This window comes from Suricata suricatta, chromosome 5 (assembly GCF_006229205.1).
Source record: "Suricata suricatta isolate VVHF042 chromosome 5, meerkat_22Aug2017_6uvM2_HiC, whole genome shotgun sequence".
Lineage (NCBI taxonomy): Eukaryota > Metazoa > Chordata > Mammalia > Carnivora > Herpestidae > Suricata > Suricata suricatta.
In genome coordinates, this window is record NC_043704.1 from 71,688,100 (window position 1) to 71,714,020 (window position 25,921).

The 25,921-nt window shown below is 40.2% G+C and overlaps 1 protein-coding gene and 1 long non-coding RNA gene across 3 annotated transcripts; both read left to right on the top strand.

Annotated features, from left to right (window-relative positions):
- Positions 1-4: 4 nt before the first annotated feature.
- On the top strand, positions 5-13,350 carry FBXO45 (F-box protein 45). 2 transcript variants are annotated; one of them, XR_003908699.1, is made up of 4 exons: positions 5-319; positions 7,391-7,747; positions 9,201-9,673; positions 12,716-13,350. XR_003908699.1 is itself a non-coding variant. In XM_029939535.1 (3 exons), exons 1-3 carry the CDS (start codon positions 5-7, stop codon positions 9,384-9,386), a joined length of 858 nt encoding a protein of 285 aa, XP_029795395.1. In that variant the 3' UTR covers positions 9,387-13,350. The 2 variants fall into 2 exon arrangements, 1 of the variants encoding a protein (XP_029795395.1); XM_029939535.1 differs by having other exon boundaries at positions 9,201-13,350.
- An 8,062-nt stretch (positions 13,351-21,412) lies between these two features.
- On the top strand, positions 21,413-23,140 carry LOC115291525. Its single transcript, XR_003908507.1, has 3 exons — positions 21,413-21,454; positions 21,735-21,826; positions 23,003-23,140. It is a non-coding gene; the product is annotated as an uncharacterized LOC115291525 (long non-coding RNA).
- Positions 23,141-25,921: the final 2,781 nt, after the last annotated feature.

The window sequence follows — 25,921 nt, forward strand, 5'->3', positions numbered from 1 at the left end:
GGCGATGGCGGCACCAGCCCCGGGGCCTGGGGGAGCCTCTGGTGGCGCTGGCTGTAGCGGCGGCGGCGGCGCGGTCGGCGGCTCGGGCTCCGGGTCCGCGGGGGCAGGGGGCCGGCTACCCAGCCGGGTGCTGGAGTTGGTGTTTTCCTACCTGGAGCTGTCCGAGCTGCGGAGCTGCGCCCTGGTGTGCAAGCACTGGTACCGCTGCCTGCACGGTGATGAGAACAGCGAGGTGTGGCGGAGCCTTTGCGCCCGCAGCCTGGCAGAAGAGGCTCTGCGCACGGACATCCTCTGCAACCTGCCCAGCTACAAGGCCAAGGTGAGGGAGCCCCGGGCCACGCCGCTGCCCCCAGTCCCGCTTCTCTGCGCCGCTCTCAGTCTCCGCGCTTCTCATCTGAGCTCTGACTCAGACGCCTCGCCTCACCGTCCCGCCTTTGCACGGCTGCAGTCAATACCTTACCTCGCGTCCCCCTCCAGAAAGATCCTCTTCTCTTTGAAGTTCTACTCCTTAAACCTACCCCCCTCACTTCCGTGATACGCTTGTTAAAGGACCAGATAGTTTCCAGTTCCTGGTTCCCATCACTCATTCCACTTTCCAGAGTCTTCTGCCATAAAGACAGACCACCCCCATTGTTGTACCATTCAGTACTCTCCTCTTTTTATTAGATCATCTTAGCTGCCTTAACACCGGCTGAGTTTCTAAGATCTTTGCTTTCACCCCACAGTCACCTCACTCTTTCCAAGCTCTGATTTACAACTATTTTTTTTCTATTTTCGCCTAAGTTCCCTCGCCCTGTAATTCCCTCGATTATGTTTCAGACTTGTAAGTAAGTATAGTCCCAGACGTCCTGCTAACTTTCAAATTACAGGCTTTAATAGAACATCCTCTCCCTTTCCCCGTCGGCACCACTTAACCATCCTAATACTGCCTTGTCCCACTATTATTGGCGACTTCCCTGCCAACTTTTTCATAGTTCCACCTTAATGGTTGTGCCTCTTCTATTCTATGTGTCCTCTAACGTGCTGATTCTGATTTTGATGCCTTTTCCTCCTAGATTCTTGTGCACATTCCTGCCTTCTTCGTATACAAATAAAAATTTCAAGTAACAGGTTATGGTAGGGCTGCGAAGATTCTTCCAGCAATATAAAGGCCTCGAGCTTGAATTCAGTTGGATGGATAACAGCTATTCAGTATAGGAGTCACCAAGAGCATATGTGAGAGAGGATGAAGTCTGTCCTAGAATGTGGTAAACATAAAAAATACACTAATAACTAAAAAATGTAAATCTCTTTTTAAAGCTAGACTGCCAACGGGGGAGTCAGTAAACTTTTCCCCCATGTGAAATAAATGTAAAATTTATTCTTCTGTAATAAAGCAGGTTTTAGTTTAGTAAGATAAGAAACGTTGCAATGAAATAATCAACTATCAAATTAGGTTTTTTCTATTAAATGAAAGAACATTAATTTTTTTAAGTTTATTCATTTTGAGAGAGAGCACATGCACGAGTAAGTGGGAGGGGGGCAGAGAGAGAGAAGAAGGAATCCCAAGCAGGCTCTGGGCTGTCAGCATGGAGCTGGACATGGGGCTCGATCTCATAAAATGAAACGTGAAACCATCACCTGAGCTGAAATCAAGAGTGCTGAACCTACTGAGCCACCCAGGTGCCCCAACACGTTAATTTACTAGGACAATATTTGTACCTGGTGGATGCTTGGTGGATACTAGTTGTACTTTATGAAGTAGAATTCAGAACATTGTAGTTTTGTCCTACTTTACCTGATAAATCGGTAGGCTTTAAGACATTTTTTGTTATCGGTCTGTAAAAGATATATTTACATGAGTCAGGATTCATATGACAGTGATTCATGTGAGTCAACGTGCAAAAGAAGTAGTATAGTATAAGCAAAATGTCTTCCTTTTGCCCTTGTCTGTCAGTCACCCAGTTTGCCTTCTTGGAGGCAACTTGTGTTACCTGTAATCCTTCCAGAGATATTTTAGGTTTCTTAGGTTTTTAATACTTTATAGTCTTTCTTTCACATCCATGATAGATATTGTAGATTTGTACTAATCATATGTTCGTTCAGGTGTTGCAGGACATAAGAAGAATGTATTGAGGATAAAAAGATTAATTCAAAAGAAGTCAGATACCTTGTAAGGATGTCCTCAGTCAAGTAGAGGAGAAGAAAAATATATAGAAATAACTAACACATGATAGAAATTGCTTCTGTTAGAGATATATTTATATAAGTAATATATACTAGAAGTGTATATATATATACACACACACTCTAGAATTTCAGTGAAAGGAAAGATTTACAAGTTGAGTGGAAGCGTGGCAAAAGTTTGAGGTTAGGATTATATTTGATATGAATTTTAAAGATAAGGAGGATTTGAACATCTTACTAGGAAATGCCCTGAACAAAAGCAGGACAAGAGGAAAGCAAAGGCTTTGTACAGCATGTATGTTTATTTTAAAAAGGGTGAGCGCCAGGCACAATGCTAACTTTTGCAGATGCAATGCTGAATAAAAAGAGACAAAACTCTTAATGGATGCCTTGCTTATGGAGCTTACAGTCCAGTTGGGGGGGAGGAATAGATATTAATCAAATACACAGTTGTAAAATTGCATCTGTGGTAGGTACTATGAAGGAGAGAGAGGTGCACAGTGCTCTGAATGTCAGAAATGGAGATTTGACCTAGGTAGGGAGGTCAAGAAAGCCTTTCTCTGAGGAAATAATGCATGTACTGAGACCTGAGCAATAAAGAAGCCACGGGGAGAGAGGAGACTTCCAGAACAGAACTTGATGATTATAAGGAACAGAAAATACATCAGTGTGGCTGAATCAGAGAGAGCAAAGGTGAGACAGGTTTGAGAGAAGATGGAAGAGATGGACTAAGGCCAAACTACAGGGAAGCCATTTTGAATTGTAAGCAAGAGGGGTTTGCAGTGTGGGGACTGGTGATGTGATTGTTTTGCATTTTTAAGAGGTTATTTCTGACTTTGGTATGGAGAACAGATTGGAGGGGGACCTTAGAAATATGGATAGATCAGCTAGGAAGTGGGTAGTGGAGGAGATGGGGAAGTAAAACCTATAGGATTTGGTAATAGATTTGAAATAGGGGTGAGAAAGAGGGAGGTGTTAAGAATGACTCCTAGATATCTAGCTTACATAATATGGGAATCACCTGGGCTAGATTTAGGAGAAATAGCAGTGAGCTCAATTATGGTAGAGTAGAATTTACAGTGTTTTTGAGACATCTGAGAGATTTCAGATAGGCAGCTGTTATAGTTTGAAGCTTAGAGGAAAGGCTAAAGATTTGTATCTTTATATAGGGTCTGGTGAAATTGAATTGAAGTAGTGGGAAATATGATTATGAAGGGAAGCTGAAACTATCATCATGGATGTTCATGGCGTCCATGTTCAGTGTATAGTTTGGGTTTTGTTCTACATTATAAACCATAGAAGTTTGAACAAATGAGAACCGTGCTTTAGAAAAACTAGGCCATAAGATGAATTGGACAGAGCAAGGGTTAGTTCCTAAACCAGAGGTACTTAAGATCTGAATAAGTATGTAGAAGAGGGGAGAGGATGGCTGGGAGAGCTATTGCAGAGAACAAGTCCATGTAGGTGGACAGCTACCTTAGAGCGGGTGAAGTGAGGAAGAAGAAAGAGCCAGATAGGATTCCAGAGAGCCTGGGTACCTGGGAGGAGGATGGGGACAGGTGTGGGATAGCGTAAAACTGGAAAGTATTTGGAATTGCCAGTCTAATTAGGATTTGTCTTCTTTTTAAAAGTTCGTATTGTCCATGTCACCAAGGAACATCCATTATTCCAGTCATACTTAGCATCTAACTATAATATATCCTCTGATTTTCAGACCTGTATCCTAAAGTAGGTCTTAAAGGTATTTGTTACAATGTAAAATTTAGGGTGTACATGAGACTGTGGGAAAGGAACTATGGGTTGTTTTTATTTATTGGTGTATTTTTTCATTTCCGTTTTTGAGTTTCCATCTCTAAAGGATAAGGCCACTTAATCACAATATCATCACACCTAAAGTGTAAAGAAATTAACGATGATTCCTTTATATAACAATGCAGTGTTTAAATTTCCACTTGTTTTATAAATGTCAAATGTTATATTTAAAATGTTCAGTTTACTTAGTATCTGTATAAGGTTCTCATGGCAAACTGCTGATACATATCTCTTAAGGCTGTTTTAGCCAACAGATTCACCCTCCCATCTCTCCTCCCATTCCTGCAGCTTATCTGTTGAAGAAACCAGGTTGTTTACCCTGTAGAGTTTCCCTCAGTCTGTATTTTGCAGATTTCATTTCCATAGTGTTCCTTAATATGCTCTTCTGTCTTAGACTGAGAGAGATTTGATCAATTTAGGTAAGATCTGTATTGTTATTGTTTTTGTTCTTACTGTTTTTCAGTGTATTTTCTATTAGAATCAAGTGGTTGGATTGGATACAGACTTAAATGTTATATGGTGCCAGCTATGGTGGATAAGAATTTAGGAGAGTGAAATCAGGGAGACTGGGTGGTCATAGTTAGAATAACTTCATACAGGGGCGCCTGGGTAGCTCCGTTGGTTAAGCGTCCTGCTTTGGCTCAGGTCATGATCTCACGGTTCGAGCCCCGCCTCGGGCTCTGTGCTGACAGCTCAGAGCCTGGAGCCTGCTTCGGATTCTGTGTCTCCCTCTTTCTCTGATCCTCCCCTCATCAATAAATAAACAAAAATAAATAAAAAACATAAAAAAAAAGAATAACTTCATACAAGTGGTAAGACTGATTCTGGTCTTAGAAGATATAGGATATGTTGGAGGAGGAAGGCAGGTATGATACTACAGAGAGGGAGAACAACATGAAGTTAGAAAGGGAAATAGGAGGAGCCAGACCTGCAGGGCTTTGAAAGCCAGGAAGAATAATTCATAGTTGATACACGGTAGTTAGTAGGGAACCATCAAAGGTTATTGAACTGGGATGAAATGTGATTAAGGTGCTGTTTTAGAAGAATAGGTCTGGAAAGAATATAGGTGGCGAGTTTAGTATTGAGGTTGGGAGAGTTTTAGGTGGCAGAGGTATGGTGATCACCAAAAAAGGGAATAGTGAAGAAAGATTAATCCAGAGTAATAGGAAGAAGGGATAGCAGTTTGGAGAAGAGACTGGCAACAGTGTCATAGTGACAGTGAGGGATAGAGAAAAACCAGTTGGTATTTGTAAGAATTACCAAATAGGCATCGGTAATTATCAGTTAAATATTTTATAATGAGGATTTTATAAAATGTTTTATATTTTACTTATCTTGATAGTAATCTCTTGAGTTTTTAAATACTTAATATTTTGGGAACATTTTACTCCCCCATTTAATCTTATGTTCTGATCTTTTATGTGCTTAAAAGTGTGTTATAATAGGAACAGATAGGATAATATTTAGAAATATTTCATTATTGGGGCGCCTGGGTGGCTCAGTCGGTTAAGCGTCTGACTTCAGCTCAGGTCATGATCTTGTGGTTAGTGGGTTTGAGCCCTGTGTTGGGCTTTATGCTGACATCTCAGAGCCTGGAGCTTGCTTCGGCTTCTGTGTCTCCCTCTCTCTCTCTGCCCCTCCCCTGCTCCTGCTCTATCTCTCTTTGTCTCTCAAAAATAGAAGTTATAAAAAAATTTTTTTAAATACTTCATTATTACAGCCTTCAGAATTAAGCAGAATGTTTGTTTTTTAATGTCTCTGCTCTGCAGTGTAACAATGAAGCAGTGAGGTACTGGCTAATAGTAACTGAATGAACACTGGATGAAGGAACTAGATACCGGACTTCTCTTTGGCACTCTTGCTCTAACTAGCTGTTGACTTTTAGGTCTGTGCCCTCTTCTCTGTGTGCAGTAGGTCCCTTTAAAGCCTTTTCTAATGCTGAAATTCTGTGATTGTGGAGTTGGTGGCTCAAATTAACTAAAGCAATAGACTACAGCCTTTGACTCTTTTAGGGTGGTTTGAATAAAGAAGGGATTTTCAAAAAACATACAAATCAACCATTTAAATTATTAAAGCATGAGAAATGTTCACTATTTATACAGAGTAGCAATTTTCATACTGTCTTTATTTTGGAAGCTTAAAAAACTGATTAGTGAAGATCAACTAATTTGTCCTATCTGCTGTAGCTGCTCTTAATGACTATCTTGTTATAAATTCCAGGGCTTGAAATTGGATACTGTCTAGGGGGTTATTTGATTTGGTAAAATTAGAGTGGTGCTGTCACAATGTATGAGTAATAACTAGCAAGGAGGCCAAGGATCTAACATAGTTTGTGTGATTAAAAATTTTCATAACTTTAGAACTGCTATGACTAAGTTCTGTATTAAAATATTTTTTGTGGGTACCTGGGTTGCTCAGTCAGTTAATCATCTGACTGGCTCAGGTAATGATCTGTGGTTCACAGGTTCGAGCCCTGCGCTGGGCTCTGTGCTGACAGCTCAGAGCTCAGAGCCTGCTTTGGATTCTGTGTCTCCCTTATTTTCTGCGCCTCCCTTGCTTTCTCTCTGTCTCTCTCTCTGTGTCTCTCTCTCTCTCAAAAATAAATAAACATTAAAAAAATTTTTCAATAAAAAATATTTTTTGATGACAGCATTGCCAACATGATAACTGTGTATCCCTTAACTTTTTGATATAAAAATAGTAAATATAAACTAGAATAGAGAAACTAGTTTAATTACCCTCTCAAACCTATCACCAAGCTTTACCAATAATTAAATTCACAGACAATCTAGTTTTGTGTTTACCTTACCCATTCTCTCATGCCAGCCTTGGGTATTTCAGAGCAATTCTGAGATACCTTTATGTCATCCATAAACATTTCAGTATTATCTCTAAAATATAAGGATTCTTGTGTATATCTTTTGATATTTTAAGAGGTCTATTTGGAGAAATGTTACCACAGTTAAGAATTTTGATCAATAATGAAGCAGTTGGCAGTCATTTTTTATTTTCTAATATTTATTTATTTTTGAGAGAGAAAGAGACAGACAGAGTGCAAGCAGGGGAGGGACAGAGAGAGAGGGAGACACAGAATCCAAAGCAGGCTCCAGGCTCTGAGCTGTCAGCACAGAGCCCGACGCAGGGCTCAAACCCACAGACCGTAATATCATGACCTGGGCTTAAGTCAGAGGCTTTTCCGACTGAGCCACCCAGGTGCCCTGGCAGTTGTTTTAAATGTTGCACATATATTTTGTTAGTATTCCATCCTGGAAGTAGTCAATTTTTAGAAATACATATTGTATTATTTAAAAATATATAACTGTATTGTCTAAAAACATGTAGCCTAAAGTTTGGGTACTTTTTAAAGAAAAGTCAAATTTCTATTTCTTTGGTCTGTTTTTCATCTTTTCAGGTGCGTGCTTTTCAACATGCCTTCAGCACTAATGACTGCTCCAGGAATGTCTACATTAAGAAAAATGGTTTTACTTTACATCGAAACCCCATTGCTCAGAGTACTGATGGTGCAAGGACCAAGATTGGTTTCAGTGAGGGCCGCCATGCGTGGGAAGTGTGGTGGGAAGGCCCTCTGGGCACTGTGGCAGTGATTGGAATTGCTACAAAACGGGCCCCCATGCAATGCCAAGGTTACGTGGCATTACTGGGCAGTGATGACCAGAGCTGGGGCTGGAATCTGGTGGACAATAATCTACTACATAATGGAGAAGTCAATGGCAGTTTTCCACAATGCAACAATGCACCAAAATATCAGGTGAGAAACTGGGTATTTTCTCAGTTGTGGGCCTTTGTCAAATCATAAATCATGCACTAATTTGTTTTAAATTCACAAAATTTTATATAGCAGCTTTGCATGTCTTTTTGGTAATTTAAAAGTAAATAGTGTAAACTGGCCTTTCTTTGCTACTTTAATAATCTTTTAGTATTTCCATATTTGTTTCCTAATATATATTGACCTTGAGCAATCTGTCTTTGCTCTAAATCAAGGATTGGCAATTGTTTTTCTGTACAGGGCAGGTAATAAATATGTCAGGCCTTGTGGTACCTATGGTCTCTGTCACAACTATTCAGCTCTGTTGTATAAAAGTGACCATAGATAATATGTAAATGGGTGAACATGGCTGTGTTCCAGTAAAACCTTGTTTATGGGCCGCAGGTAAGATTTGGCCCAATGATCATAGTTTGCCAACTATGCACTAGGTTGTCCTTTTTCCTGTATCATGGCACATTCAAACCTACTTTTTTCTAGATTTCTCACTCCCACAAATGTACCTGTGCACAGCACAAACTCTGTGCTCATTAAACAATAATTTCCCATCTCTCCCTTCCTCCAGCCTCCAGTAACCTCTATTCTATTTACTGACTCTATGATTTGAATATTGCAGGTGCTTTATATAAGTGGAATCACACAAATTTATCTTTTTGTGTCTGGCTTATTTCACATAACATAATGTTTTCAAGAATCATCTGTGTTGTAGCATATATCAAAATTGCATTTCTTTTTATGGCTGAATAATATTCCAATGTATGTACATATTATAAAAATTTGAAAAGGTTATTTAGATAGACTTTTTGGGAAAATTACCAAATTATAGATGTTAGTAGTAAACTTCTAAGAAAACCTTTAAACAAAGAGTAAATAAAATCTGGGAATTATTCAGTAGGAACATTTAAATTTTTGGTATTAAATGCAGATCCCATCTTAAAAAAAAAAAACAACTACTAGGCACCTGGGTGGCTCAGTGAGTTAAGCATTGGACTCTTGATTTTGGCTCAGGTCATGATTTTGTGGTCATGAGACCGAGTCCCTCCTAGGGCTCCTGGCTTGGCATGGATCCTGCTTGAGATTTCTCTCTCTCCCTCCACCCCTCCCCAGCTCACTCACTTGCGTGCTTACACTCTCTCTAAATTAAAAAAAAAAGGGGGGGCATCTGGTGGCTCAATTGGCTGAATGTTCAACTTCGGCTCAGGTCATTGTCTCATGGTTCACTAGTTTGAGCCCCATGTTGGGCTCTGTGCTGACAGCTTGGAGCCTGGAGCCTGCTTCGGATTTGTTTCTCCCTGACCAGAAAGCCTCTTATCATTTTTTTAAGATAACTTTTAGAATATATATTCTTAATATTTTAACTTGTTGATTTGTATCTTATTTTTTTCTCGCTCTTCCTTGGTGAATTTTCTTCTAACCTTCTTTTGGTGTCTATTTGCAGATAGGAGAAAGAATTCGAGTCATTTTGGACATGGAAGATAAGACTTTAGCTTTTGAACGCGGATATGAGTTCCTGGGGGTTGCCTTTAGAGGACTTCCAAAGGCCTGCTTATATCCAGCAGTTTCTGCTGTATATGGCAACACAGAAGTGACTTTGGTTTACCTTGGAAAACCTTTGGATGGATGACAGTGGCTTTCTTGGGATGAAAAACTGAATGGAGAAGCTATCTGCTTGTGGAAAGTAGAATCATGAAGTGACAGTGTCATACATGCATGCCCAAGAAACATCCTGAAAAATACATGAAATTGTTAACTGGAGAAGCAACTCTACAGCAGAGATTATCTTAGTGTTTCCTCTTTCTACTGGGCCAGAAAAATCCTCAGGGTTGCAGTTGGTTGAGTGGGCAGTTGACATATGCATGTTGCAACAGATTTTGTCTCTAAGTTAGCAATGTGTTATTTCCAACTTTTAAGGTGAGATTTTAGAGATGCTATAAAAGGGATAAGATAAGGAAATAGCAAGATTTTTAAGTAGTGTATTTGTGAAGAAAGACTGATCCTGTTTTACAACTGCCTGTTTTTTCTCCAGACCCTTATTTCCAGCCAGCTTGACTATTAGGAAAGTATGAAACTGGTTGGGTTTTATTTAATATTTTTAATATATTGAGAAGCATGGTCTGCCTGGACTGCACTTCTCTAACAGTGAGATGTAAAATTGTGCAGCTATTTTAAAAGTTGTATATATAATAAGTGTGTAAAAAAAACCTGTAAAAAACAAAAACAGAACAAAGGGGTTGCTTTGTTCTAGTTCAATTTCTTAAAAACCACTACATGGTACAAAATTAGAATAACATTTAGGGAGAATTAGGTAACTACAAAGAAGAGGATTAAGAGGAGATGTGCTGTATTGGCTCATTTTTAAATTAATTTGGTTTACAGTTTCCATATCTATTACAGTCTAGTTAGTTTTCTTTTTATGATCAAAATTATTGTAAAGATCCCTCAGTCTCCTGAGTTTAAGATTGAGGGAAGGCAAATCTATTTCTAAACATACATATATCAGTAGTAATAAGAATAATGTGCATCTTTAGTATCTGGTTTTATTTTTTGGCCTTCTGAGAAAGTGTCTCATAACAACACAACACTGCTGTTTGCTCTTACAGACCTCAAATATGAAAGCTGTTAGTCACAGACCTTAGGAAAAGAATTAATGGTTCTTTTATTTTATAATTTCATAATGCTACAGATATTATAGTTTTTTTAATTTTATATTGTTTACATCATGGCAACAAATCTAAGCCTCAGAACTCTTCATTGGGGTTATCAAGAAAATGTTTACTCACCCACTGAAACAGTGCCAGCCTGACCCCGGGTTAAGAATGTTCTTCATCTCATATATAATTGCCCCCATGGGACTTGAAATAAAATACCCTGTGCTGAAAACTTCAGGTTGGCAATATTTTGAAGGTTTTATTGTAGAAGAGCTTGACAATTCTTATTCTGAGTTTTTGAGTAATAAATCTGATTTCACTAATATTCTTGAGTTAATAATCTAACATATGTGAGCTGAGATTTTCTTTTGTTATAAGAGAAACAAACATCCTTCCATATGAAAGTATAAATATATGGTTTCAGATGCATCTTTGTGAAAAGAATTGACTAAGGCATATGGAGTCTTTGCCTTTTAGGTTATTGCTGTGCGTAATTTTGTTTTAAATCTAATCAAATTAGAGATGGCAAACAGCTGGCCGGGGTTCTTCGGTTGCCCCTTGAGAGTTAAGCTTGTCAATGCTTTCATGAAGCAGGGGATTTCGGTCATGAACAGAGATTTATTTTTGCCACCTGACAGGTTTACAAATATTTATTGTATATTTGGTATGTTGCTTAAAGGTGAAATCTGTTAAAAATCCTTTTCAATATCCATGTCAAGAAGAAACCACCTGAAAACCATATTTAATAGTACAGAGTGAGACTGTATGTTAAATGTATTAGAGAATATAGCTGCTACAGAAATTGATTTTTTTTGGTGTAGAACAACTCCATTTAATTGGCAAAGTTTAAAATTTAAAACTGTTCAGGATGAAGATTGATAAATGATAAATGTGCGTGGTCTTTTTTCAGGAAATGATATAGCCAATTCCAAGAGCTTTTGCTGAGAGTTTTGTTTATGATGTCTGTTTTGTCTTATTAGTAAACATTCATTTGTAACAAAGTTTTGAAGGTGCTGAATGGAAAACAGAAACACATTGTTATTGCACATTGAACTTAGAATCAAATAATTGCTTAAATATTTAACAACAAGCCATTCTTATCTCAAAACTTAAATTCGCTAATATGCTATTTGCAGTTTTATAAAATGGAGGCTCATATTTAGAATGAGCATCCGGGGAATGAAGAGCCTTCATTTATAACCTGGTAAATTATTTTATTACTGGAGACCAATAGCTGTACAGAGAATATTAAAACAATTATAATGTTCAAGGAGAAGGAATCTCTTTTTCATTGGTGCTGAGAGAGCATTCAGATAGAGGACGTTGCACCTGAAAGTTGAGTATAAATCATCTAAGCCAGCGGTTCTCAAACTTAGCTGTACTTGGAGTCATGTGCATTTCGAGAAATATTGATATCTGTAAGGTCCCATACCCTAAAATTCTGATGTTGGACATGGTCATAAGGATTTTTTTTAAGCTTCCTAGGTGATTTCAATATGCTGCTAAGGTTGAGTTTTAAATTCACCTGAAGTTTTCTCATCTGCAAAATTTTAAAAAATAAATAATCCTTGCTCCCTTCACTACCTCACAGGTATATTGAGGATAAAGGAGAAAATAATGGGAAAGTACTTGTGTGATGGATAAAAAGTGCTATTGAAAGGCAAAGTAATAATTGTTGTATTTCGACTGAAACTATGATCAGGAAAGAAAAGTATGTAATTTAATTTACTTTGTTGACTTGGGAAACCGGGAGCATTCTCTTTGGTTCTTTACTTTAGTGAAGCATGCAGATGTGTAAACACACAATACTGTTACTCTAATTCATACAATGGTCTTCTGTCATACTCAAGATAGGCTGTTTTAATTATCTGGTTCTACATAGGAAAGAAACATTAAGGCTTAAAGTCTGTAATGGCCAATGGCTCGTAATTCATTAAAACTTTTCATACAAGGAGTTCTGTGGTTAATATATAATAATTTCATAGTTGCCATTATTTTTTTCATTATCTGACTTGAATGTTAAGCCATTTATTTCATCTCCTTCATTCTTAGTCATATAACTTTAGGTATAGATTTTATAAAGCACATAAAACAAGTAGGTTTTGCCCAGTTGACTGAAGTCATGGCTAAATGATTAGGCATCATCTGCCTTTTAGATAGGACTTAACCTGGGAAAGAGAGTTACAAAACTAAACAGCCCAAAACCATACAATAGGCATTATAATTAACTTATAACTTAAGTCCCCAAACTGCTGTTAATATAAACTTTATATTAATATTTTTTGATCTTTTTTTTAATAAACAGTTTTGAAGAGATAGAAATGTAAAGAGTTTTAAAGATTACTTCCTGGAAATCAAGACCATCTCAATTAGGACCACTCAGAAGCCCTCTGGAAGGAACAATCCATACCCAGTCCAAATACCATCCTCATAAAGCATTCCTAGTTTCTCTAGCTGAATATAATCTCTCTTTCCTTCAAATTTCCCTATTTTATATTTATCTATACTTAACTCATGCTATATTACTTTATACCTTGTATAAATTTATTTGTATTTGTTATTTGTTGGTGTCTTATCTCCTCTAAACATCTTAGGACAGGATCTCTCTGATGGACTCCTCTTTATGCCCGCATCATCTAAGCCCAGTCGGCAGGTGCTCGCATATTTGCTGCAGGACCAGAGAAAGAATTCTGTAGAGACACTAAAGCTGCTCTGAAGTTACAGACTATACCAACAAAAGATAGATGAGAAAAATTCTGTATCCTGTTTTAAGTGAAGCACGAAGGAAGGATGTAAATCTGAGGTTTTTATGGAAGAAATAATGACTGTGAATGCATTTTAGCCATTCCCCTTTATGCTTAAATATTGATAAACTGATTTTTAGTTTTGGGTGTAAATTTCATATTTGTTTAGAATTAAAATTAGAATTCTGTATTTTAATTCTTTTGAAATTCTGTCATTTTGCTTTAGTTTCTTAATAAAAAATTAAAACAACATTAACCACCTGTGATTGCGTACATTTACAACAACTTTTATATATATTGGTTGGAAAGGAAAGCTGAGGTAGCTTAATAGCCAAATGTGATGGAATTTACGTATAAATTGCATGTTTTTTAATAATGGAATCCACATTTCCCATGTTTAGCATGGAAGGTGAACAGGGCATGGTAATTCACGAGGATCCTGTTCCCCATTACCTCCACCCCAGCTAACAGTTGTTTGATAATGTTTGCCAAGAGTTACATGAGGCAAGCATGGGTGAACAAATTGCTCCTGTGATCCAAAAGCTTAAGAGAGAACTATTAATCATGTTGCTAAAAGTAGCTTGATGTATTAGTGTGTTCAAATTTTACAAAGGGTTTTAATTTCCTAAGAAGAAACGTAGATGTAAAATTTCTGTGTCTTTTGTTTAGGGAGAGCTTTACTAGTCTGTTGTCCTAATTTCTTTTCTTGGATCCTCCCCCGAACCATTTGCTTTTTATTTAATCTATTCACTAAAATATTGAGGGCCTATTCTAGCCTCTTCAGTATATGGTTCGTTAAAAGAATTAGCCTCTCAGAATTTAAAATTGTTAATCAGCTTGTTTATAGAGGATTTTATGATAAGGATCACTAAGGGAGTTTTCTCTAGGTTACCCTCTTGATAGTCCTTAATTTTTGTTTCTTTTTAGACAAGAAAACATAATGGTTTAGAGAAATCAAGTCCTGTCTGTCTGTTGTATGATATTTAGCAAGACATAGTATTTCTGCTACCTTTTTGCCCTCTATAAATATATGGAGGGTGAAATCAAGTAATGGGAGTAGATTTTGAGTCCTATCTCCCTTGAAAAGGGCTCCTTGAAGTAATTTATTAAAATGCCAATATCCTGGGGCGCCTGGGTGGCTCAGTCGGTTGAGCGTCTGACTTCTTCAGACTTCAGCTCAGCTCATGATCTCATAGTTGGTAGGTTCGAGCCCCACGTCGGGCTCTGCTGACAGCTAGCTCAGATCCTGGAGCCTGCTTCAGATTCTGTGTCTCCCTCTCTCTCTGACCCTCCCCGGATCACTCTGTCTCTCTTTCTTAAAAATAAAATGTTAAAAAATTTTTTTTAATTTTAAAAAATGCTAATATCCAGTTAGGTTAATTAAAAGCATATTGTAATGGAAATAGCCAGATATCTTTGTTTACTTTAGTGTAGCTAACCTGTTCACATTTTCCAGTGTTTAAAAACGAGTCTTTCAAAAATAAGAATAAAATGTCTTGCAGGGGCACCTGGGTGACTTAGTTAAGTGTCCGACTATTGGTTTCAGTTCAGGTCATGAGCTCATGTTTCTTGAGTTCAAGTCTAGTGTCAGGCTCTGCCGTAGCAATGCAGAGCCTAGTTGGGGTTCTCCTGCCCCTCTCTCCCTCAAATATATAAACTTTAAAGAAATAAAAAAAATAAGGTCTTTCATGGGACACCTGGCTGGCTCAGTAGGAAGAGCATGTGACTCTTGAACTTGGGGTCATGAGTTTGAGTCCTACATTGGGTGTAGAGATTAGTTAAAGAAAACTTAAAAACAAAAATTTTTAGGGGCACCTGGGTAGCTCAGAAGGTTAAGCATCCGACTTTAGCTCAGAGCCTGGAGCCTGCTTCTGATTCTGTGTGTCCTCTCTCTGCCCCTTTCCTGCTCATGATCTGTCTCTCTCTCTCTCTGTCTCTCTATTAAAATTTTTAAAAATTAACGTTTATTTATTCTGAGAGAGAGAGCATGAGAGGTAAGGCACTGACAGTGTGGAGCCCAACTCGGGGCTGGATCTCACAAACCATGAGATCATGACCTGAGCTGAAATCAAGAGTCAGATGCTTAACCAACTAAGCCAATCAGGCACCCCTTAAAAAAGTCTTTATTTGTCTCCCTTTGTTGGTCACTTTGACCTTGGAGGGAAGGGATGCTTTAAGGTTGGAATGAGAGCGGTCAATGATTCTCTCCTTCAGCAGGCCCAAGAGGATACAGTTCATGACCAAATTGCCCAGAGCAGTAAAAGACATGGACAGATGGCTGCTTGCTGAAAGGCATGTCAGTAGCAGAGACTGGTTACAGTGGGTTTTGGGGAGCAGCCAGATGCATCACCCTTCCAAGCACAGGAATAGTGAATTTCAGTCCCCATGGAGCCACATGGAACCAATAATAATTCCCTAGGCCACTCGGGGTTTTATGTGCCCACAGGTGAGCCATGGCTTCTGAAAGTGTGGAGCGCACCTCACTGCGTCACCTACTCAGTATTTAGAAAGAATGAGAAAAGCAGAAAAGAAATTCCAAATTCATGAAATATTATTATGCATCTATATGTATATACCAGGGTCTTAGCACGTCCTAGGGATATAGAAATGAGAAACAAACGCAAAAACAAAAGCATGGTCTTCTTTAGTGCTGTTCACAATCTAGTGAGAAAGCACGTGAAAATAGACTACAACGAAATAGTGGAATAATTGTTTTAATAGAGTTATGTATGAGGGCCAATGGGATGGTAGAGAGGGAGTATTTGATTTCATCTGGAGTGATATTTAAACTGTATCATAGGGAACACCTGCGGTGGCTCAGTCAGTTATGCATCTGACTCTAGATTTTAGCTGTCATGGTCTCACAGTTTGTTAGTTCAAGCCCCGCATCCGACTCCATACTGACGGTGCAGAGCCTGCTTGGGATTCTGTCTGTCTCTCTCTCTCCCTGCCCCTCCCACACACTGTTTCTCTCAAAATAAATAAACTAAAAAAAATAATAAACTGAAACTTAGAAGACGAATACAAATTAGTGAGGGTAGATCTACTATTGTAGGCACACGGAGTAGCATGTATGTGATACAGAGGCTTAAGTGGATCCAGTACGTATGGAAACTGCACACAGGAAGAGCAGTGGGAGAGGATATGGAGCCAGGGGCTTGGGGCCAGATCATAACTGCTACACAAAGAAGTTTGGGTGTCATCCATTTTTCATGGAGGAGCCATTCAGAAGTTTTCAAGCAGGGACATGGCATGGTCTACGGGCTTTGACAATTACTCTAGCTGCAAAAGGCAGGGATAGAAAAGTGGGAGATGAGTCAGGAGGTCTAGGGAGGAAGTGACTGTAAAAATGTAGGTATTCAGGAAGATAAATGGAGACCATTTGTGTTGAGAGGATGAAGCACTTTCTTTGGTGTGGATGTTTGGGAGAATCATGTACTCTATTAGGATAAGGAATGGAGGAATAGATTGGAGGAGGAGGTGATGCGTTCAGTCTTGAACATGTCGAATCTGAGGTGGAAATACACAAGAAGCAATTAGAACTACTGTCTGGAGTTAGGGAAAGAGACAACCAACAGGCCGCCGACCAGGAAGTGAGAGCTACTGACACTGTTTCCCCACTGGTTCTACCAGCCCCACAGGGGCTGTGGGGGGAACAACCCTGTGGGCAGAATGAGGGGCAGGGGAGCCTGGAGGACCTAAGTGACAGCCACCTTGCCCCTCCACGCGGTGACTCTACCAAGTAAAGCCTGGTGGGTTGTTCGGTTTTTTGTTTTAGCTCTTGTGTACCCTACTCCTGTGAGTGACAGTCCTAGCACTTCAACATTTTTAGTGCCTCTTCTTAAGTTTTTACATTTCTTTTCATTTTGGTTTTCAGTCAAGAACATTGGTGCCGTAGTTGAGGAATTATAGGCTCTAAGTCCTAAGCAGATTTCTTCCCTTCTAGGGACATTTCTTTATCTGTTTAAATGAGGAGGTTGACCCATCTTGATGGTTTTCATTTGGAGATGCCCACTAGAATCACCTGGGAAGCTTTTAATTTTTTAAGCAGCTTTATTGAGATATAACTGACATACAATAAGCTATGCATAATAAAGCGTGCAATTTGATAAGTTTTGACATCTGAATACATCCATCACAGTCAGGAGACTATATATCTGGGAAATTTTTGAAAGGTAAAATGCCCCGGCAGATTAAATTAGCCCGGGGGATGGACTCAGGCATCAGTGTCAGGGATTTTTGTTTTTGTTTTTCTGGGTTTTTTTGTTTTTTAAAGTTCCCAGGTAATTCTCCTTTGAATTAGGGTATCACCATTCAGGAGTGACTTTTGAGGAGCCTGAGAGTTGAAGTGAAATCTCTTGTTTTATGACCAGGAAAATACATACAGAAGAAAAACAAAAACAGAAAAGCAACTAGCCATACACTGACAACAAGTCAATGTCAGAACCAGAGCTAGTGCTGAAGGCATCTAATACCTCTTCTGTGGTCCTTCTGTGTCCCTCAGTGAGCTAAATGTATGCATTTAAAAGAGGCAGTGTCCTTATCAGGATTCTTTCAGGGACAGTGGATTTGGTATCCTTCCTGAATCAGAGTGGCAACGAGATTTCAGTGTTAAGCCCAAGCTGAGAAGCTGTACCTGTGGTTTGTCACATCTTAGAATCAAACTCTTTACTGCTCTGTAAAAAAAGGAAATATAATCATTGAAAATTGCAGCAGGAAAGAAATAATAAAAACTCTGGGTTGGATTGTGGTTCCCCAAAGTTCATGTGTTGAAGTCCTAATCCCCAGTACCTCAAAGTATGACCTCATTTGGAAATAGAGTAATTGCTTGTAATTAGTTGAGGTCCTACCAGAGTAGGGTGGGCCTCTAAACCAATGTGACTGGTTTTCTTATGAAAAGTGGATATTTGGTTAAAAAAATTTTTTTAATGTTTATTTTTTCTTTCAGAGAGAGAGAGCACGAGCAGGGGAAGGGTAGAGAGAGGCAGACACAGAATCTGATGCAGGCTCCAGGCTCTGAGCTGTCAGCATCGAGCCCCACCTAGGGCTCGAACTCATTAACTACGAGATCATGACCTGAGTGGAAGTTAGATGCTTAACTGACTGAGCCACCCAGGTGCCCCAGTTTGGTTTTTTGCTTGTTTGTTGTTGTTGTTGTTGTTGTTTTTTAAGAGAGAGAGCGCGCAAGACAGTGAGAGGGGCGGAGGAAGAAAGAGAGAGAATCTTAAGCAGGCTCCATGCTCAATGTAGAGCCCAATATGGGGTTCAGTCCCACAAACCTGGGATCATGATCTGAGCTGAAATCAAGAGTCAGATGCTCAACTGATTGAGCTACCCAGGTGCCCCATAAAGTGGATATTTGGTTACAGATATGCACACAGGGAGAACACCATGTAAAGATGAAAGCAGAGATTGGTATAATGCAGCAGAAGCCAAAGAAAGCCAGAGATTGTCAGCCAGCCCCCGGATGCTAGGAAAGAGGCACGGAACAGATTCCTCCCTCACAGTTCTCAGAAGGAACCCACTCTGCCCACACTTTGGTCTCAGGCTTCCAGCCTCCAGAACAGTGAGATGATAGATTTTTGTTGTGTAAGCCACCCAGTATGTGGTATTTTGCCCCAGGAAACTAATACACACGGTAAATTTTCTCTCCAACGATTCTGCTATTCCTCTCTGGAGACAACTTCAATGCTGTGCTTGGTGGTTTGTTGGAATAAGGGCCAGAAACAATTTGAGGGATGTGATAGATTTGTTGGAAAGTCTTAGCTTGCACTGGTAACCTAGCACTCGTCAAGTACATAGTATAGGGATTAAAAGCATCCTGAAGTCAATGCTGCCTGGATTCAAACCCAGTTCTACCACTTATTTAAGTTCTGTTACTTTGGGGAAGACATTTGACTTCTCTGTACCTCAGTTCCTTTTCTGTAAAATGGATAGAATAGTACTATCTCCTTTAAAAAAACATCATGAGGATGAAATGAAAGGTACATTGAGCTGCTTAGAATAGTTCCAGGAACATAGTAAGCATTCAATACATTTCTTAATATTATTACTCAACTGTTCTAAAATAGGTAACTGTCATTAGGAACCAAGAGAAAAGCAATTTTTTTTGTAGTGTGTGTGTGTGTGTGTATGTGTGTGTGGTGAGAGAGAGAGAGAGAGAGAAACAACTTTTAACTGATTTTGTCCTAAAACTGGGAAGAGGAAACACTTTTAAAATATTTGAAGCAACAGAAACTTGAGTAGTTTAAGTAAAGGAGTTAAGTATCGAGATACAGAGGTGTTTCACAGAGGGCAATGGCAAGAATGGATTTCATGAGAGACTTGGACAAGACAATGGAAAGTCACTGGAAGGCTGGGAGTATCACCTTTTCCTGGTCCCTGAGACATCTTCTCATCTTTTCTCTTCTACACAGTCTACATTGTGGAAAATAGTTGCCAGTACCTCTCCTCCTTCCAAGAGATCGACCCAGGACGAGACTGGACTCTCTGTCTTAATACTGCCGGGGATTCCACTCCCCGTGCTAGTCCCTCAGCTGCGGTCACGGTCACGGGGCGGGAACAGTCTCACACAGCCCCAAGGTAGCTGCTAGAACCCCAATACTGAGACCCCACAGCTGGCGGAGGTAGGGGCGGTCAGTGGGAGGCAGTCACCAAGAAGCGGGGCTTGGTACGCCACAGACACTCACACGTCTTTATTTCAAAGTCTGGCCACGTAAAGAATGGCCTTCTTAGGGAATCCAAGAGCAAAAAGGGCAAAGAGGCTGAGAGGGAGAGGACTCGCTTCTTGCTGCCAGACTCAGCTCCGAGAAGCAACAGACTGGGCAGCAGCGGCTGCGCCTTAAGTAGCAGGAGCGGGTCTGTTAAGTCAAGGGCGAGAATAAAAAGCGCAAGTGTTTGGGCTCTTTCAAAAAGAAACTTCGTTTTCCTTTAAGCTGCTGTTCCCTGCTTGAAGAGCGAGAGTAAAGGAGCGTGAGGTTGGAAGTTCAAAGGAAAGCCAGTTCCGTGACTCGCTCTTTGTTTGGCTGATCTCGGGTCATTAGCATCCCAGTGCTCATTTTGAGTATTAAAAACGAGGGTAATTGCACTGTTAATGAGTTGCTCGGCTCCCTCTCTTATGGACATTATGCTTACATACTTCACTGGATTCCTTTCTGAAGACCCCAGGACTTAATTTTATTTTATTTTTTTAAAATATTTTATTTATTTTTGATACAGAGAGAGACAGAGCATGAGAGGGGGAGGGGCACAGAGAGAAGGAGACACAGAACTAGAAGCAGGCTCCAGGCTCTGAGCCAGCTGTCAGCACAGAGCCTGACGCGGGGCTCAAACCGACGAACGTGAGATCTGACCTGAGCCGAAGCCGGACGCTTAACCGACTGAGCCACCCAAGCGCCCCCCCCCCCCAGGACTTCATTTTAGTTGCTTTGGGGTACTGTGATAAATCAAGGGCCACAGTCTGGAGGGAAGTTTGGTGATGCAGTGAACTGAGCAAATATTTTAGGGAAAGGACAGCATCTTAGTCAGATAGGGCTATGATAACAAAATACCATGAACAGGGTAGCTTATGAATGACAGAAGTTTCTTTCTCACAGTTCTGGAGACTGGAAGTCTGAAATCAGGGCACCTAGCACGGTTGGTTTCTGGTGAGAGCCCCTCTTCAGGTTGCAGACTTCAGACTTGTATCCTTGCACACGGCAGAGAGCAGAGAGAGGAGGCAAGCTCTCTCCTGACTCTTTGAAGGGCACTAATCACATCATGAAGGCCCCACCCTTGTGACATCACCTAATCCTAATCACCTCCCAAAGGCCCCACCTCCTAATACCATCATATTGGGTCGGGGTGGGGCGGGGGGAAGTAAGGTTACAACATGGGAATTTTGGTAGAAAACATTCAGTCCCAGACAGCAACGGAATTATATGTCCAAACCCTCTACTGCTTCAACCAATTGAAATACTCCTGCTTCTCATCCAGTAGGACTTAGATCTATAGGTTTTGAGGTAGAAAAGGAGCGCTTGTAGGAAGATGGAGCCAGGCATCTGCCCAGAGGGGTTCAAGAAGACGTGCTGCACCTCAGCCCAAACCTGGATGTGTTCCTTGATTTCATGACCTATCGTGGCCTGCCATCCTTAGGGACCGCATGAGGAGTTCAAGGCTCTTCCCTGCAGGGGCCCCTCTCCAGAGGAAGCACAGGACCCTGCTCTCTGTGCAGCTCTTATTCAGGGCCTTATCAGCAGTGGCCGGTGGGAAATTATGATTGAGGCCTTCTCATCTCTTTTTTCATCAGATCATGACTAACAGTAAGAATAAAATTTAAGAGCCTCTGGTGTAGATAATTAATGAAGAGCTCGCCCATCAGTTGAGCACCTCTTGCACAGCACATACCGTGCTGTGTTAGACCCAGGGCCCTGCACTCAGGGCCTCAGAGATGTTGTGCTGAATATTTCGGAGTACCTACTCTGTGCTTTACCTACATTATCTCATGTATTTATCACGATGTCTTGATGGTTTTCATCTTTTTATAAGAGAAAATGAGGTTCTCAAGCAATACGTGACCTGATAATGTCACTCGGCTTTAAGTTTCAGAATCTGGATTTGAACCCCGATCTCTGACTCAGAAGCGTGGTCTCTATCCATTCAAGGAAGAAGCCAACATTTCAACAGATAACAAGGTGGGTGCTCTAAAAAAGGCAGACATGAGCAGTGGCAGTGGGTGGCTTCCTGGAGAGACTGGCAGATGACTTATTCTTCAGGACTGGGAAGGATATGGGAATATCACCTATTCCCTGCCCTGACGTCACATACAGGGTCTGGACCAGCTCCTCTCTGCTTCCCTCCTCCCCTCTGTGAACTATTCCCTCTTAATTTGCCTATTAATTATAATCAGCAATAACTACGTAATTTTTGGCCTGTGTCTGGCTTGCCAGATAAAAACACAGGATGCCCAGTGAAATCTGAATTTCAGATAAATGAACAATGTTTTAGTTTAAGTATGCCCCCGAAGTTGCATGAGATACAATTATGCTAAAGAATCATTCAGTGTTTATCTGAAATTCAAATTTCACTGGGTGTCCTGTATTTTGATTTGCTAAATCTGGTAACTGTAAAAGCCAGGCAGAGGCCCCTTATCTCATCCTGACTGTCAGCAGCCTTGTTAACTCTTGGCTTTTCCGGATAGCAGCCTGGCTGGGCTCCTGGTCCCCACATGCCACACATGTCTCGGCATGACAGCTGAGTCTACTGCTGCAGCAGAGAGAAGTTTTCATCCTATTTTCTTGCTCTGCTTCCTTCGAGAGCACCTCATTGGCATCACCGGGCAGGCTGACACCACAGGCTAAGCCTGAAGGTAGAAATCAGCAGAAGTTCATCTCAAAGGAAATGGCCCAAGAGGACAAAATGTTGAAACAGCAGAATTTTGTGGCTTAAACTCAAAGCACAGACTGTTATAAACACCCTTCACTTTGCACCCTGGAAAGGAACAGATGTTTTTAGTTACTTGATTCTTTCCTCACTTAGAGTTCTTGGCCTCTGTTCCCCCCGCCCCCCCCCCCAATTCAGATACTTATTAAGGACCTGCCATGGGCACCACATTGTCAGGCAGGCAAAGACAAGTAAAACTTTGCCCTCGAGGATCTTATGGCCCTGCAAGGAAGCCAAGACCTGTCTAAACACCTGTAACATGTGTTAGAAAATAACGCCCAAGGAAAATGCAGAGAGAATGCTGTGGGACTTCAGAGGAAGAAGAAAGCATTTGGGGGAAGGGAAGGGTTCAATCCAGGCAGCCTCATGGAGGAAGTGTCTTTGAGCAAAGGATATTTATCTGTTTCCTTTTTTCTTTTGTTTTAAAGTAGGCTCCACGCACAGCATGGAAACCAACACCAACACGGTGCTTGAAATCACGACCCTGAGATGGAAACCAGAGATGAGATAAAGAGTTTGGCCACTTGCCAACTGAGCCACTCAGATGCCCTACAACGGATATTTATCAAAAGATAAATAGTGCTTAAATGTCTCTGAATTTACTAAATATCAAATTGTTGAACACTGGCTCATTAATAGTAATTTATCAATTTGCCAAATGATCAGCTCACTAAAACCTTGTTTCTTTTAAGTATTTATAGAATATATAGCAATTTGGTTTTCTTCACCAAAGCTTCCAAATAATGAATTTATCCTTTTTTTTTTTTTTAATCTCAGGTCATGTTCACATCAAAAATATTGTTTGATTTATCTCTTCCATCCAATTTCAAGTCCATCTTGCTACCTCCCTAGGCTGGTGTGACTGCACTGACCTCATTCCCATCGGTGCCCGCTGCCTCTGGCACAAGCCAGAAGCTTTCTCCATCTTGTGACTCTTACTTTGTAAGTTTGGCGTCTCTGAAATAAACAAAAATAAAGAGAATAACAATAAACTTGTGCCCACTGTTTGACTGTAACAAATCTTAACATTTTCCCATATTGCTCCAGGTCATTTTTTCCCCAGAAACAAAAACTACAGATACAGTTGAAACCCCTACAGGCCCATGCCTGTGGTTTGATTCCTCTCCTTTCCCTTCCTTTCCAGAATCTGACAGTTCTTATGCCCATGTTTGTTCTACATAGGCGTGATTCCATAAAGAATATTTATTGTTTTGCATATTTACAAACTATCCATATGTAATCCTGTTTATATCCGTCTGTAACGTTATATCCTTGTGACTTATCCATACTTAAACACAGAACTGTTAATTCATTGTAAGTTACTGAATAGTATTCCATTTTACTACAATATATTCTTCTATTAATGACCACTTAGGTTATTTCCCACTTTGTATTATTAAAAAAATTTTTTTAAATATTTGTTTATTTTTGGGAGAGAGAGAGAGAGAGAGACAGAGCACGAGCAGGGGAGGGGCAGAGAGAGAGGGAGACAGAATCCAAAGCAGGCTCCAGGCTCTGAGCTGTCAGCACACAGCGCAATGCAGGGCTCAAACCCACAAGCAGAATATATTTCTAGAAATGGCACTCTTGGCTTATAGGTTATGTTCAGCTTCATCTTTGTTAGATATTGCCTAATTGTCTATCAAATATTTGAGCCAATTACTCTCATGAGCAATATTTCCGTTTACCAAGCCAGGGGCAAGGGCAAACCCCACAGCTAATTCCCGATAAAAGCATGTTTCTACTTGAAGGAATAAGGAGATATATATGGTACCCCAGACTCTGACCGTTTCATGGGCAAGCGCTCCCAGGCCAGGCACAGCTGGACACGCCGTGTACCACTGCCTCGCGTGTTTGTGAAGGATTATGGAGGACCAGGGTCATCTGACCAAGCTGGTTTTGTGATTAAGGGGTCAGCCTTCCTGGCCTGAGAAATGTGTTAGAAACAGCCCAATAATACAGAGAATTTATAGGCGAGAGGCTTTGCAGCTCTCCCCAAAGGGCCAGTTGATTGCCAGTTTGTCTGAGAGAGGCTCACAATGGTTATCCCGTTGAAAAGCTGATTTATCTCTCTGCTTTACACCTCAGCCCTAGGAGCTTATTAAATATAGGCCTTCCAACCCAAGGTGTTTACTAGTTGATAACATTGTGATGAGTTTGCATCATGGGCTGTGAAAGGTATTTTTCTAAAAGGTATTTTGAGGATTTCTGTCCTTTCTATAATACAAAGAGAGAGTGTTTAAACAACTTTAATATAGGTTTTCAATCTATATCACAGTTATTTTTATTATGATGAAAGTAGAAGTTTCATTATGTAAAACAATGAGATTAATTTGTCATCCTGTTTACTGAATGATTTACGCTTTGCTCTATCGACTTGTAATGCCCCCTCTGTCACTTACCAATTTCCTATATATGTATGGTCAGTTTCTGGCCACTTTGGCCATTCTTTTGGTCTGTTTATCTACACATAGGCTAACACTATCCATTCTTAGTTATTCTTACTTTATGATCAGTCTTACAATCATTTTTAAAAGAGCAACTCCCTCAAACTTGTAATTTTAAAAAACTGTTTCGGTTAAGGGCACCTGGCTGGCTCAGTCCCTAGAGCTTTTTGTGACTCCAAGCCCCATATTGGTTGTGGAGATTACTTAAAAATAAAATATTTTATTTTTTATTTTTTTAAATGTTTTTATTTAATTTGAGACAGAGAGAAACACAGAGACAGAGAGAGAGAGAGACACAGAATCTGAAGCAGGCTCCAGGTTCAGCACAGAGCCCAAACGCGGGGCTTGAACCCACAAACCGTGAGATCATGACCTGAGCTGAAGCTGGACTCCCAATCGACTGAGCCACCCAGGGACCCCCAAAATAAAATATTTTTTAAATGTTTTGAATATTCTTTTTTTTAATGTTTATTTATTTAGAAAGAGAAAGCGCGTGTGCATGCATGGGGGAGCGGTAGAGAGAATTACCTTTGCACAAACAATAATTAGATAGGGTTCCCCACTTATGTTTGGAACAAATTGAGAAAAAAAAGAATAGTACCTGGGAGGCCAGAATTTTTTTTTTTAATTTTTAAATGTTTTTTTAAATTTATTTTTGAGAGACAGAGAGAGACAGCATGAGCAGGGGAGGGTCAGAGAGGGAGGGAGACACAGAATCTAAAGCAGGTTCCAGGCTCTGAGCTAACTGTCAGCACAGAGCCTGACGCGGGGATTGAACCCACAAACAGTGAGATCATGACCTGAGCCGAAGCCGGACGCTTAACCAATTGAGCCACCCAGGCACCCCCAGAATTTTATCTCTACTGCTGATAGAGACCATTTTGGAGGATGTTGCTTTAT

Coding starts and splice junctions, on each gene's coding strand:
- FBXO45 (XM_029939535.1), top strand. CDS start 5: ATGGCGGCACCAGCCCCGGGGCCTGGGGGAGCCTCTGGTGGCGCTGGC. Junction 320..7,390: donor TGCCCAGCTACAAGGCCAAG/GTGAGGGAGCCC, acceptor TCATCTTTTCAG/GTGCGTGCTTTTCAACATGC. Junction 7,748..9,200: donor ACAATGCACCAAAATATCAG/GTGAGAAACTGG, acceptor GTCTATTTGCAG/ATAGGAGAAAGAATTCGAGT.